This window comes from Amblyomma maculatum, chromosome 3 (genome assembly GCF_055883805.1).
Source record: "Amblyomma maculatum isolate TAMU_Amacu chromosome 3, ASM5588380v1, whole genome shotgun sequence".
Taxonomy (NCBI): Eukaryota; Metazoa; Arthropoda; class Arachnida; order Ixodida; family Ixodidae; genus Amblyomma; species Amblyomma maculatum.
This window is the reverse complement of record NC_139346.1, coordinates 181,995,224-182,010,737: the sequence shown is the minus strand read 5'-3', so window position 1 is coordinate 182,010,737 and position 15,514 is coordinate 181,995,224. Positions and strand designations below refer to the sequence as shown.

General features: G+C 45.1%; 1 protein-coding gene across 2 annotated transcripts; it reads right to left on the bottom strand.

Annotated features, from left to right (window-relative positions):
• Window positions 1–273: 273 nt before the first annotated feature.
• On the bottom strand, window positions 274–15,462 carry Es2 (ess-2 splicing factor homolog). 2 transcript variants are annotated; one of them, XM_084598866.1, is made up of 7 exons: window positions 15,190–15,462; window positions 14,623–14,785; window positions 13,130–13,228; window positions 11,319–11,642; window positions 10,010–10,258; window positions 3,643–3,868; window positions 274–2,391 (listed from the first exon to the last, which is right to left on the bottom strand). In XM_084598866.1, exons 1-7 carry the CDS (start codon window positions 15,331–15,333, stop codon window positions 2,055–2,057), a joined length of 1,542 nt encoding a protein of 513 aa, XP_084454992.1. In that variant the 5' UTR covers window positions 15,334–15,462; the 3' UTR covers window positions 274–2,054. The 2 variants fall into 2 exon arrangements, with proteins under 2 accessions (XP_084454992.1, XP_084454991.1); XM_084598865.1 differs by having other exon boundaries at window positions 11,319–11,645; window positions 15,190–15,460.
• Between the last annotated feature and the right edge of the window lie 52 nt (window positions 15,463–15,514).

The following is a 15,514-nucleotide window of genomic DNA, read 5'->3' as shown; positions in this document are numbered from 1 at the left end:
GAGTAAACCTGGAAGCAAAGTAAAATACTTACATACTAACTAAATTTGTAGGCTACGAACCTATGACATGCTGTTTCAACAAAACTTCTCGCACTAGTTGGTTCATTTGGCCATTGAATTTATACTGAGCAATACAAGAAAGACAAATGTTTAACAAAGAAAACCATGAACTGCAATCTCATTTTCATTTCACTTTTTCCTTACGTAATATGCTTTACAAATGTCATTAATTCACTTCGTCTGGCCCTGAAAGAGGAAGTAGGAAGTCATCACTTGTCTGTGCGACTTGTTTAGTTCTTTTCTTTTTTTTTCCATTTTTCATACAGTTTGAACTCCATAGTGACATGCAGGTAACAGGCAAGCAATGTTGCATTGAAAGGCTAAGACTGCTGGAAATGTGTGTATGGAAAACTATGACCAAAAGTAAAAGAGGCAACGAAGCTGACTTTTATCAACACTTTAAGTTAAGCCTTCAAACCTCTTGGCACAGCAGAAAACTGTCTGGCACTTCGTAATGATGAAATCATGCAACATAAAATGCAAAGTGTTATGCACCAATCTGTAAGATATATACTGCAGTTACTCGATTCTAAGCAACACCCCCTCTCATGTTGTCGCGGCAATATAGTGACAAGACGGCCGCTGAAAATAACAATTAATTTGATGAATAAACTTGGCAAACATCATCAGTAAATGTGAATCCAGTTCGCTCGAACTGTGGTAGCCCTCTTCAAAATAATTCTGACTTCTGTTACGGCTGTCAAACAGCTGACACCAAACAAAGCAGCGATGCCTGCAAAACCTGCCAGAACTCTGTCAAATAGCCACTGGTTCCACGTCCATGTGACAGCATGCCAATAGAGTTATCGGAGCTTTTGGCATTCTGCGCTGCCGGCTGTCGTGTATAATTGTAACACAGCTATAGAAGAAGCCAAAGATTGTGCCACCTCGGGACACCGAGAGCTCCTGCTCAACAAATCAATGCGCAAGTGCATTGGAAGCCTTGTCTACATGCTCTTCCTCACAAAAATGGGGGTGTTTAGATTCACATGCAAACATTTTTCCAAAATCTTTTTGTAAAGTTAGTGAGGGTGCTTAGAATTGCAAAAATATGGTAATAACAAAATAAAACCAGAAATTCTAATAAGGTGTCGACAAGCATTGCCACAAAGTACACAGAGGTATTCATGGCAATGTCGCAAGTTAAAAATATATGTATCGGCAGCATGTATAACTTGAAATAACAGAGAACCCTTCAAAGGCTGTCAAACAGTGCTCCAAGTGGTGGTAAATGACAGGAAAAACCAAAGACCTCCACTGTACAGTCTGCATGGTACAGGCTATTTAGTCCAAACCGTGGTATGTATTATGCAGATCATTAAGAATGGTTGAAAAAGTGTTAACGATCCAATATGACGGCTCTGATTTGAGAAGTGCACCACACTCAACCTGCAGCATATGCGAACTGTCAGGGAGCATCTCTTACTCACTTACAAATTACAGACAGAAAAATTTAACATGCTCTCGCATTTTAACACACGAACCTGTTCGTAGACTCGATCGTCAGCCATTTTATGGACAGCACAGCTGAGAGACATCGCGTGCACCCCAGGGAAGGGTCTTGAGCAGTTAACAAGGCTGTCTCAATAAGACACACAAAAAGAAACTGTAAGCTACACCAAAGTACCAATCTATCAAGTTCATGGTTACGTGCAGACTGCACCAAAAGTGTATAGCACATATACATATACACACAAGTGTATAGCACATTGAGAAATGTTCCCCACAGCCGACTGATCCCAGGTTGCACACCCAAGTCACAAGGCTATTCAATGCCTTCCACGACTCACCCATAAGCTTTTGAAGCTGAGCTTGAAAGCAGTTCTACAGTCCTTAGTGCCAAATGCATGTATGCAAGGATGAATAGTATTTACAATGAGCAATGAAGAGTAGAAGCTCCCTCTGTCCACATCACATCAGTTCCCATTTCATCTGCACAGCACAAAGTCACGCGAAAGTGGCATTTTGACGAAGGCATGCTTCTTCGGGCTGGTTCAGAAAAAATCTGCAGCTCCCTTGCGCTTGAGGGGAAGTTTTAGCAGGTTGTCGGTGAGCGATGTCGTTTCGCTGCCAACCAGGAAGGGCTCTCGTCGGGACGCTTCTGTTCGGGACATGGGTGATGGCACAAAAGGAGACGGGGTGGCACCCAGCCTGCCTGGGGTGCTGCCTGGAGTGGTGGCTTTGGGTGTGTGTCCAGGTGTGTAGCTGGCCCTTAGGGCCAGATCCACACCCTTGGAGATGCCCAGCTTGGCAGAGGCCAGATGGCGCGCTGCTGGCGACATAGTGCCAAGGCGTGCCAGAGGAGACTTGGGTGATGGGCTCAACTTCGGGCTGCACCAAACAACAACAGCAGCAGCAGCAGCAGCAGCACATTACTCTCATGTCCTGAACAGGACTGCAAAAGCTGCCACTTCTTGAAAATATATCACCTGTGGACTCTGCAACGAGCCCATGCACTTAAAATCCAGCAGCTCGATCGAGCCCAAATTTCAGGGTTAAGCAAAGCGCTCACCAGCTGCGACTACTCGGCGTTGCTAAAAAAAAAAATGCAATAGAGAAGTAGAAACTGTAAAGCATCACCGACAGCGGATGGCCTGACTTATATGTGCTACTACCACATGACATTTTATGTGAATTGGCCAGAGCGAACAGCTAGGCTTCAAAGCGGGGGTTTTGCAAATCAGACGGATAGAGCGCTCTGCACAGCAATAAGAGAGCAATAGTAAATGTAAATACTAAATGGCTCACATCGTAAATCAAAAGAACTGTGGTTTTAAAATGAGACAACAGTGCTCTCGTATGAAAGGTAGCTTCCTTCTACTTTCCTCAGCAATTTAACAATCAGGAGAAAAAATAAAGCGATATTCCACACCTGATCTAACTTTCCAGAAACTTCAGTGATTCCAATGAAGTCTAAAAAATTGGTCACTGCATTCAGTCAGAACTACTGCTGAAGTAACAAGCTGTTCCATAAATCCACTTGAGTGTTGCGAATAAAGCAACCAGAGAAGTATACAGTTCTGAGACTATCACTGATATATCCTTAACTCAAAGCATCCACAAAATGACCACAGCTAGCGCCTTCTCTGTATTCTCGTCTCTTTTCTGCCTTCAAGGATATTCTACTTCAGACAGGTGACCCAGCTTGTCACGTAGAAAAAAGTAATAAATGTTGCAGAGCAAAGATACAAAGACAGAGAAGCTGACATGAAAACATAGGAACAAAAAACAAAGAAGTGAAAAGGAAAAGCCGTCATGTTTAGAATTCTTGGGATAAGTAAACCATTTAGGTAGTCGTGCAAGAAGTCGTAAGGAAAGAATGGTCAGAAAGCAAACAACTACAGCTCCTTTCTTAGTGGCAGCACCATCAGGGGAAACACTGTGTGCAGGGGCGTGGCGCGCCATTCGATAAATGCATTCCCTAGTGTTATGCTTTTGCATGCGATTTTCCAGAGGATTTCTTGGCTGTTCAATATAAGCAATGATTCGATATATCCAGGATCGACAGCAGTTCTTGCGAAAACAAACATGCAAAAAGTTAATGCCAGCAATCCCTTAACGGGAGGCACCAAGAGGCTTTACCTGAGTAAGGAAGAGCGTGCACGATCGAGGGCAGCGCTCTTCCGAGCCGCACTGCGGCGGGCTGCGCCATCTGCCAAGGAAAGGGCCAGCCTCTCCCGAGAGCGGGGTTCTGGTATTCGAAACTGGGGTCCTCCAGGGTTGCGTGGCAAAGGCGTGTCACTGCCATCCAGCAGAAAGGGCGTGCCTTCTATCTCACCCCATGTCAGCAATGGGGTCTCCCCAACACCTGCAAACCACACCAAGGCATTGTCACCTTTTGTTTCACGTCCCTTCTTAGCTTCAAGTCTGCTCCCACAGCAATCTACCTAGAAAGTGGCAAAATCCCTGGACCTCTGATTGCCAAGAACTACTGCGGTTCCCCAACAGCTAGGACCAATTTCGCAAATAGTCCAGATGCAAGCGCGCATGCCCCTATGCGCTGTCAGGCTGTGCCCTGAAACAACCTCTGTCAAAGATATCACTTTTGAAGATTTCTGAGCTATGACAACGAATGCCTTACATTTCCCGTTACCACACAAGCCAGCAGCATTGCTGTGACTGAACAGTGGCAAGAAAATTAATTACTCCCTTATTAAAACTGAATAGTGCCATCAAGAGGCCGCACAGCGCACACAGAAAGCGGAGGAGGAGACGGCAGCGCACCAGATGTCACATAAGGGGAGGATGGCATCACACCAGGTGTTGCATGAGGGGAGAGGGCATTGGGCCACTAGGCACGTTATGTCTCTGTGCCAACAGGGAGGAGTTGGCGACCCATTGCGCGAGTATAAAACTAACGTGCTGTAACCCGCGCGTCAACTGCCTTTCAGATTTCGCGCAATGGACGTTGAGGCAACCACAGCTACTTCAACGGCTACGTCATGTTACTTCTCACATGCAATCTCACTGCTGTGTGGCTAGAGGGTCCGAAAAGCTCGGCTGGCGGCCAACGAATGCGCAAATATACACATTGAATCGAACATTAGCATAAAGAACTTTAACGCATGCAAAATCATCACTCGGAAATATTTCACCGACGTATAATGCTTGCGCATTCCCACATGCAAGCACTCTTCAGTGTATCTGCCGAATTTTTTATTCCGACTTACAAACCAGTTACATATTCACAACACAATGCAATACAAATAACTGTCAGTATTGTGCTTTTTTTTTTCTGTTTGAAAACAAGGCCAGCATGGCATCATGCAGCAAGAGCTATCTAAATTTTATGTTTTTAGCTTCCTCAGGAACTTAGTCACCTCCTATGCAGCTTCACATGGCTCACAGTGTTCCGCTATGTGCCCCCCTCGGTTATTGCGCAAGGTGCAACAGCGTCAAAGGCCGAATTACAAAATGATCTAATTACGAGACCAGTCTCAAACCAATACCAATACCCAGAAACAGTGGCGTAATGAAGACAGCACAAATAGAGAGAACACGATACAGGCACACACTATAGTATGATATAACTTATAAAAGCAGCAGTTGCTAACTTTGGGCAGTGGTCCACAGTATGTGTATTGCTCTGCTAAACAGTAAACAGTAAACAGGACCAGTTTAAAATATTTAACTAAACAAACCAAGCCAGAGGTATCCCTGATGGTTAGATTTTATTTATCAGAATCAGAAAAGCCTTAACAGCGGACTATTTTCTGTCACGGAGGAATTTTGTATGGCGAGGAATGCAGACTTGGGTTGTACCAGACTATACCAACTGTTAATGCAAACAAAAAGACCTATTTTTCCTTCTTTACGCCCAAACACCTGAATAATCAAAATTTCAAACAGTTTCTAAGCAGTTTCCGAACAGCATTTGCTATTTGGTGCAAATGAACTGCACTTTCACTGTTAGAGCCTACCAAATGTTCAAAAATTACGAATTCCTAGTTAATCTAAACGTGTGGTGCCCAGTTTGTGAAGGCCCCAGCTGAAGAAGCAAAGATGGCTGCGTGCTCTGCTGTGGTCGTTTAGTGGCTGCTGCTTTCAGCGCTCTTAATTTTCATCAGTTCATGTCGAGAAGCTGTGCATCTCAGGCCCGAGTGGTCACAAAAAAATGAATGACAAAGTGAAGCGCTCGAAGACAACCCACACAACCACACCGCATTACAGCTTGCAGTACAATGCACGTGTTGGGGCACCTAACGGCCTGGTTTCATATTTTAGCCCTTTGCAGTTCACGACCATGTCTGGGTGACTGAGGCTTGCAGTCCAGTGAAAACAATGCACTAAGAGCATTGTCACGAATGCAGTTTTGGGCAGCGTTCCAAAACCGATGTTTTATCTAGCGATGGTCCCATTTGCACTGCAGCTGAGACTGTCAGCCTTACGTCCATTTTGCAAGCCATCTTGATGGCTTCGCCAGCAGTGTCCTGCTTGGTTAATCGACTGCTGATATCACTCCTCTAGCATGCATGTGTCCACTTTAAAATGCTCCATGACAGTGCTCAGTAATTCCCTTTTCCACGTGTGCATTACAAAACTGTGATACAGTAGGATCCCTTGATAATAAAGTCACTGACGCCAACAAAAATCTTTACTATATCAGGGTCTTTATATCAGTTGTTGGTACTGACATGGTCCTGAAGATGCTGTCTGGTAGCTAAATAGGCACTTACTGAACACGTCTTGTTGCTTAATGAAAAAAAAAAAGGAAAAACACTGAAATACCTTCCATCTCTTTCTTATCATCTCTTCGTGCAATTCGCCTTTTGCGCGAGTTTTCTGCGCATGCGCGAAGTCGTAGCGGCGACCGATGGAAACACATTGAGCGGCGTCGACGGCGTTTCTCGGCGCCGCCAGTGCACGGGGGCTGGCGGCACCGGGCGGCACGGTGGGCGTCACAGGCTTGGCAAAGCGATGCCAACCACATCTGCCGCGTACGGTTGCCGCTCTCTAAGCGCGCCAAGATGCAAGACGCGGTTTTTCAGGTTTCCTTCGTCGAGCCGCGGCCAACAACGACGTGAAGCTACAATAGGGCCACCAAGTGTCAAGATGTGAATGGCCGACCTTAGCTACCTACTGCGTACTCTCGACTGTGCGAAAAACACTTCGTTACGGGTATGTATGCATCTAAAGGAAATGTGCATAATGAAAAGTATCTACCGGAGTTTGCACCAAGCCTGTAACCCACCAGTGATAGCCGCAATGAGCATTTGTTCGGCGCGTCTGATGGCGATGTATTTTGTCATTTGTTTTCTTTATGTGCGAAGGGGCCGGGTAGCGCAGATATCACAGGTGGCTGTGTGCGCTAGACCGTAATATTTAGCATGTTTTATCGCGACTGCCGCCTGACTAAAAAGAAAAGAAAAATTGGGCGTTTGTTGTGATGCACCGCCGTTCGCGAGCCGAGTGGTTGAGCTGGTCATGAGGCTCGCGAACGGCAGTGCATTAAAACGCCGTATTTTTTTTCTTGTTAGGCAGTCACGATAAAACATGCTAAATATTACGGCATAGCGCACAGAGCCGCCTGTGATATCTTAGCTACCTAGCCCTTTCGCACATAAAGAAAAGAAAGGACAAAATACATCGCCTTCAGGCCCCGGCGCAACTAAAGCAATCACGCACCGAAAAAATCCTCATTGCAGCTATCCCTGGTGCGCTACAGCCTGGGTGAAAACTCCAGTAGGTACTTTTCATCATGCATATTTCGTTTAGATGCATACATACCTATAGTATCTGTGTTTTTGCCGCTCGGAGCATATGACGCACTTGACACTCTTGCACAACGCACAGTATTTTTTTTTAAATTAAAGGCTCGCCTTCGTGCACGCCAAAGCATCCGGATTTTGTTCCTTTGGTGTACGCAATCAGATGCACTTCGTTAGGGAGCTTGATAATCGTCGTCTACGTCCAACCGTTTGCAACGGCAAGGAAACCGCCCAGCACAATAAATGAGTCTCCTGGAGGGTTCATGCTCGTTCACTTGCAGAGTGGATCGCTCTGGACGTAGAACAGGGTTGGTTCCTGACCGAGATGCGCATCCGATATGTAGGAGATTCACATGTGTCACCAAGTTGTTGATTCTGCAGAAATCGCGGCGGAGGCAGAAATGAACGTTGAAGATCCTTTCACAACAGAATGACCATTCTCTGCGCACCGAGAACCTTTTCACCACTGCGACCACATCCGTTCTGACTCCTGAGGCCAGAAACCGGCTACAGCTCTGAATCATCCATTGCCAGAAAAATGCAGCGCGTTTCCTGCAGGTGTGCATTCCGGCCGGGACAATGCCCTTTTCACGGGGTGTGTGTATGTGTCTGTCTGCCGATCTTCGTGGATGAAATCCTATAGCTGCACGGTTGTAGATGACGCGAGGAGGAAGCGACGCCCATTGCACCATGCCGGCGCCGCGGTGACCGCATTGTGCTCGGTAACTCAAGACACCCCGCGCATATGCGCCGCTAAAATTCACAGGAGACGATTCCACCTAGCTCTGCAGCATCAACAAACCCCTGGCTGCTTTGCCCTTTGAGATCCCTCTCTCTCTCTCTGCCCCCACGCTCTCCTGTCTGCCAAAAACCTGCACGCCGAGAGCGTCTCATTCTGTCACGTCGAACACGGCCCGCGCTACACGCTCTTACAATACGAAGATAGTATATGCGTACGTGCGTTATGAGTGGATTGTGAAAACGCTCTACCTTCCCCCATACTGCGTGAACATGATATGCTGCAATCACTGTCACTACTTTCCGCTCCGAGGCCAAAAAAGGGGGGAAGCTTTCGCTTTCTACCAGCGTTGGCGTGGCCATTTCGTATGGTGCGCTTTCGCGTCGTCTGCTACACTGCCGCTCAATGTGTTTCCCGCCCGCTCCCGCATGATGACGCCACATCCTCGCGCGAAAGGCGGATTACTTTCAGTTACAAAAATTTTTTACATCTTGTGGGAGTACCTCTTAAGCATGAGGACACTGTGGCTACGAATACAACCAAGTTTGATTTCATGTGAAAACCAAAGCCTTGCATGAACACAGTGTTACTTTTTGCCGTTTCTGCCTTTAAAAGGCAATATATGATAAATGCGCATGGCAGTCAAGTGCTGAAAGACCGCACACGCTGCTCCTCCACTTCTTGCCTCTGCTGCCTCATGCTTCGTGCTGCACAGTGCTATGAATGTTTGCCCATTTTTTCCCCTTCCCTATTTCATGCTGCACTTTTACTCACTTTTACTTTCTAAACGGACCGCGCCGCCTCCTTTCCATGTTTGTAGACAGCTTTACCTTTTTATTTTTTCCCCCTACGCGCTGCTTTCCCTCACGGCTCCAAGGCCTCCGTAAAGTAGACTTCTCCTGAATGCCGCTAAGTCCGTTGGTAAAGCCACTCAAAAGGAGACTCAATGTTATTTTTCTGTTTTCAAATGCAAAAAACTCTTTTCCTCACAATTCTAGGTAGTGCACGGGTGGCGATGTACTATAGTGGGAGTCGTCACCATGGCCAGATGCACTTTACTATAACCAATTTTTACTGAAAATGTCTTTACTATAAAGGGGGAAATATGTACACTTGTCTATGAAAGATGAACTGGGACTTCAGTTTGACTTCACTATATCAGAGTTTTTACTATATCCGAGTTTACTATAGCGATGTTCTACTGTATTAGAATTCTTTTTCACTGACAGGAATTGCTATCCAAAGAATTGTAAAAAGGGCCTTAGCCTGCAAAACAAAGTTTACTGTCAGAAACTATGCAATCCTTGCATTCTTATTTAATGCCTACAAGGTATAGTAAACTATGGTGATGATAGGTGTAAAACTAAATTTGTTCACAATATTTTATTATTCAAATCTGTTTTGCCCTCAAAAATGTGATATTTGCATAATTCCAGTGATTGGCCTTCCTTTTTCTGGTTCCTGGTAACTGCGTTTCCCTTTTTTTCCAGGCACCAACAATCTCTTGAAACTGCTCTGTATTGGCATATGGTGCAGTGCAATTTTACATTCCGAAAAGACACTTGGGTCTTACTGCCTGCTCACTGTCTCTCTGTTTCCGCCACAGCAGCTCAGGTGCCTCCAAGCGCGATGGCAGATGCCGTAGCTTGCACAAATCTTTTCTTTCACTATTTTAATTATTTCCAATAAAACCACTTGATATCATGATAAAAGACAATATACTGAAGGGTTCCAAATTAATTTAAATAATTTAAATAACTCTGGTTTCTCTGCATCATATTCGCACTGTAAAGCACATGAGTACTTTTAAGATTTCGCCTCCATCAAAATGTGGCTGCTATGGTCACGATCTTAAGTCACTGTGGAGGGTATGAAAGGAACTCTCTGTCCCAGAAGAAGTTAGCCCCAAACCAAGCAGTGAATTTCACTACTGAGTAGGAACACAAGAGAAGTGATGAGGGAAGCAATTTCACTTCAGGGCGAGCATTAGATGAAGACTTGCCTGGAGCAGGTGATGGGGTTGCCACGAAGCCGAAGCCTGCTACTTTGGGCGAGGCTGCTCCTGGCTGGAGCTCACGGCCATCCACGCCCAGCTTTCCTTCAAGTGCCTTGGCCTGGGCATCAGCCGCCTGAGCCAGTGCAGCTTTGTTGGCATTCTCGTCAAAAGGTGACTGCTCAAGTCGTGTGTGTGTGTGCACTATGGTCCGTCCTGGGCCGCGCTCCCGAAGCTCCTCTGGTGTCAGCGGTGCTCCTGTCCGAGATATGCAATGAGAGTTCGGCCTCGCAGAATGACGGAAACTGCTCTGCCTACTTATATCTTTCGCCTCGTTGGAAGTTACACAGACTAAAAAGAAATCGACATTCCAAGGAAACTTCTTCAAATTTTTTACATTAGTCTGGTGAGGGTATGAGCAAACAGCATGTAGTTTGCAGTCAACAGAGTGAAGGAGACAACATATGAGGAAAAGAAACACGGGCCAAGGTTCTCCCCATTCTCTGGGATACAAGCACACCCCGCAGTCTTTGTAGCCAGCGGTGGAGTTTGCCAAAGTCACAAGACTATGCATGCTCACCGGGCAAGAGTGGGAGAAGGCAGTCCTGCATCTCCCCTACTCTGCACACAATGCAGCAAAGTCACGTCACCAAGCTAGCTATACTTAAAAAAAGATGCGCTCTTCATCCGGATGAGCAACTGATTGTTTCTTGAGATGCAGTGCCCGAAAGGGTAAAACAGGAGCTCGTGGCAAGACGCTGAACCTAACGATACTCGATACTGGCGACTTTGTGAGCCACCCAAATTTCTATTTAATCAAACAGAACATTCTTCCAGATTGTGTTTTACATTGCATTGGGTTTATTAAACAGTTTCCTAGTGTGCTCTACCTATTTCGTTCTAACCTACCATATACACTGAAATATGCAGGCTACTTTGAGAAATATAATGGATATCAATAACATCTGCACTGTGGTGGGCACAGACGCTTGCCTTCCTGGTCAACTGGGCACAGAGTGAAAACACAGTTCTCAATGCAAAACAAAGGTAACCGACCAGCGCAAGTTGCTACATTAGTGAAGGAACAGTGCATGTCCCCAACAAAAGCCGGACCATTACCACAATGTGCCTTCTTGAGCACCAACATGTACCTTAGAAATGCAGGAGTAATGTGATAGTCAGAAAACAATGCTACACAGCAGTGAAGTATACGTTGCATGGCTAGTTGAAATAAATATCTCCTTCGGCTGTGATTAACCAGTTTTATGGGTTGACACCCCACATGTTGCCAAAATGCCGACGTGAAATCAGAACCTACCTTGCGGTATGTACATAAGAGAATTTTTGTTGGTGTAACGCCACGTGACAGGGGACTTGGTCTCCCCGTCCGCTGCGCCACTATCGCCTCGCCCTTCCAGAGCGGGCTTTGGTGCTGGCCCCTCCAGCATGGCATCCAGAGGTGCTCCCTCGGCCTTCTCGTCTCGATACATCCAGGCATGCTTCTCACGGTGGCGCCGCTGGGCCTCAGCAACCATCACTTCAAAGGAGGCATTGTCCTCGCTGGTGTGTTTGTGCAGGAATGCATCCAACGAAAGCTGGCTGGCCTGTGACGAACTGCCTTCGGGGTCATCAGGCGTGACCCCTGCTGCAAAAAAAAAAAAAAAAAGTTTACGGTTTAACCCTGGCTACACTTACATTTCCCACTGTAGGAATACATGCATGCTGTTCAATGTTTTGATCTCATCCCTGCACAAGGAACCACACAAAGAAGAAGTGAGTTAAAATAAATTGATGCAAAAGGAAAGATCTAATACTTCTTCCCCTTTGAGAGCTCAAAAGCAACTGCATTACCTGATCCCTACTGCTTGCATCATACATTCACTATGTACATCTTTATTCAGCTTGGAACAATGAGCCTGTGTTGCCTAAAGGTAGCAAGCCTGTCACGCTTTCCGAAAATTCTTGGTTTGATTTCCACTTAACCAAAATTAACCCAATTTCCTTTTCAACTCAATTATTTTCCTTCATTTACAAGAACCACGACGGGAAACTTGGCATCAATCTGAATATTCCTCACCTGTTCCTTAATTTATAGTCATTTCCTTACGATGTGGACAAATGCATGCACAAAGGAAGGTGAAAATACAGACGCTGTATGCATTCCAGCTTTAGCATTGAAGAAATCAAGCAAACCCTTACAACCAGCAAACTGTGCTCATAACTGTCATCATTGCTACAATGAGCCAAGTTCCTTGCATAAAAAAATAAAAACTTCCTCCCTGCAGTAATCCCTAACCACCCTTTGTGCACTAGCTACTGCCATCCTACTCATGCAGATTTCTTCATAGAGTAGCCTCGGCTGTTCTCAGTTTCTACCACAAATTCTTCATTGTAGTCCAAATTTCATTTCAGCAAGCAAAGTACCGCCCCAATACCTTGGCTACGAACCCTTCTTTGAGTGCCTGGTGAAATGAAAAAGCAACAAACATGGTTTTTTAAATGTGCACACATGGTAAAGAAAAAAAAAATCAAAATATGCGACAGTTGGCAAAATATGCGACAGCGGATAATCAAGTAAAAGTGCAAGAACTTGGCCTGTTCTCCATGCTCTTTTGATCAGTATGCTTGGCATTGATGAACTTGTTATATTTGTACACTCAGCATGTGAAGTGTTATTAGCATGTTATCATTTGACAAGTTCAGCTGAATGTAGTTCACTCTTCTTTATGGCAGAGGCTATTCGGGACTTTCAATGGCGGCAAAGATCAAGTGTCAAAGTTTGCATGGTATGGTACAAATGGGGGGGGGGGGGGGGGGGGGGGAAGAAAGCTGCTGCAGAGTTCTGGTGGTCAACCAGATTGTTTTGCAGGTTGTCAAAAAGATAGAGAGCTTGCTAGCAACTGCCCTCCACACTTGGCAGGAAAACAACTTTCTCTGGTGTAACCAGTGTCATAATTTCCCTATCACCTTTTGCAGAAAAATGCATTGCATTTGTCCTCACCAAAGCCGTGATGTACATAAAGTAACGCTGATTGCAGGAAACAAATGATGCACAGAGCGCCAACAACTAGAAGTCAAAGATAACTGGGTTGAATGTGCAGAGCACAATTCAATGCTGAGAATGCACACCTGGAGAGCCTTGCTTATCGGAGGCATGGCCTGGTTCAGATGGCGCTGGCGTCGCAATGGGCTCCACGGATGGAGTCTCAAACGTTGAGGGTGTCTGTACTACAAAGGTAGCAAAAAGCAAAGGGAATGGAGGCATGTTAACTCATGTTCACAAGAAAAATATTCACATTTGTACTCAAAAAATGTGAGAAAGAAAACAGGGCAGAACTTTAAAGAAAGAGGCGTGGCAAAGACAATATGCAACACAGCTTCAAAACCATATCAAGCTAATTGAATCTCATTTTGCTAACCTCCACTAATTTCAGTAATAACCATTACAACATGTGCATTTTGGCATAGAGTGATACACATTTTTGTTCAAAGAATAAGGCTATAACTCAATGACATATGCCCAGAAGACCGTCTGTGTAGTCCATCTTGGACGGCAGCGATGGGAGCCATAACAAGACACTCTCAGACCTTTTATGCTAGGTTTCATGCTGACAATTCCTGTTGACAGTTCAGAAGTTGTTAGTATCAGTATGTGCAGTGGGAAAGCCCACTGAAGCAAGTAATAGCCCTGAGCTGGTGGTAGTCAAGGCAAACAGTGCTGTACGCTAGTCGACAGAGGGCGAACCTCCTGATCTGCAACTCCATGTCCGATTGCACTGACCACTGCTCCAAAACTCAAAACCACGGGACAATTCCAAAGATACTGTAGCATCATCGCACCTTTGGTTGCAGAATTTCCTTAATTTGTTTTTTATGTAACCTACTATAACTGGCACTTAATAGCCATCTAAATTCAACATCCTTCCATGCTAGACATACTGACGTTTATTAGGTAATAAAACTTGATTGCAAAAGTGAATTCGGCATACTTTTTTATTGGAGTGTCTACCGTTCCATCGAGACGGAACATTTGCCGACCATTCCGTGCTAAAGCTCCGTCCGGACAAAATGTTTGCTGACCGTTCCGCCCAGACGGAACGTTTACTGCAGCTAATATGGCATAGTCAGGCATAGTGACGATAGAAACCAGACAGAAACGGTTCATCGAGATGGTATGATGATGATAACGACAGTGATAGTATGACTCTCTTTATCACAGTGAGTGCTACCTAGAGTAAAAGGGCATAAAAAAGTAATTTTTATAATGAAATTTGGGGTTAGTAATGGCCTAGAAGGCATGACATTACTTCCATGCATGCACAATTGGAAAATTGCTAAAATAACATGCTGTACAAATGCCTTCAAATTTACAATTTAAGCATATATGTTTAAAACCTGCACTTAGTAATAGCCTAGACGGTATGACATAACTTCCATGCATGCTCTAGTGGCGGGTACAGTTCCGTCTGGATGGAACTCTAGCCACAGCCTACTTTTATCGATGTTTTCTTTTTTTTTTTTTTCTGTTTAAACCAGACTCGAACCCCTACTTATGAATAAGCCCATAAGCACGTGAGATTACGGAACAAATTAAGGGAGACGACTTAATTACGATAACTTACTTGAACGAAGTACGCTGCGGGCGCTTCCACGGTGCTGATACTTCTCTTGTAGCTCCCTTAACTTAGTAATGTTGTTTGCTTCGAGAGCGTCCAAGTACTCATTCTGTGCCCGGAGCTTAGGCACGTCTGGAAAGAAGTCTCTTTCGATGATCTTGCCGATCTCCTGAAGATTAAACGGTAGACAAAAGTGATTGAGAGGCGTAGTATTCCTGCTACGCGGATCACTAGTAGGGTGGCTAGAATGCACTCTACCAGCCTTATTTCTAGCCTGAAGGATTAGGTAATGCTGCCGTAGCTCAATCAGAGGACTAAGAGCTTATTACGCAGGAGACATGCCGCAGAAGTGACAACGGCTGGACGTCTAATTACTAACTGTTATCGCATTACGCGCGGAAAAATACAGCCCTACTACCGAAACGCAACGCCAACGCAAGCTCGTAAGCGGTACTCGAAACACAATGGCGATAACAAAAACGAGTTTAAGAATGACATCAAAATATTCTCTGTTAAGCGAATTATTTGTAAGCTGCTTTAGCAGAACGCTGCGCGAGGTGAGCGATTACTCACAGCAGTGTAAGCATCCTCATCCAAGACTTTCACTGTCCGTTTCTTTGATGGGTCGGCATTCGATCGCACTAGTGCGACAGCTTTATTTGGCTTGAACACTTCGACACTCATTGAAGAGCTTCCTTGCAGCGATTCTTCAGACATGCTGAACGACACAAAAGCGACTATCAGAAACCACTGAAACAAACATTCACTACGCAGAGATGCGCCATCTTTCCTAAATTGGATTGGATTGGATCTTCGTCAGATTTAATGGTCTTGAGCACTGATCAAGCACTGATCTCCACTAAAGACGCACGCATCAAAACGCTAAAAAAAAAAAAGA

Bases quoted from the DNA above. Each gene is read 5' to 3' on its own strand.
- Es2 (XM_084598865.1), bottom strand. From the start codon at position 15,333: ATGTCTGAAGAATCGCTGCAAGGAAGCTCTTCAATGAGTGTCGAAGTG. The intron at 13,229-14,622 runs GTAAGTTATCGT...CTACCTTTGTAG, and splicing joins CCGCAGCGTACTTCGTTCAA to TACAGACACCCTCAACGTTT. The intron at 11,646-13,129 runs GTGTGCATTCTC...TTTTTTTTGCAG, and splicing joins CGATAAGCAAGGCTCTCCAG to CAGGGGTCACGCCTGATGAC.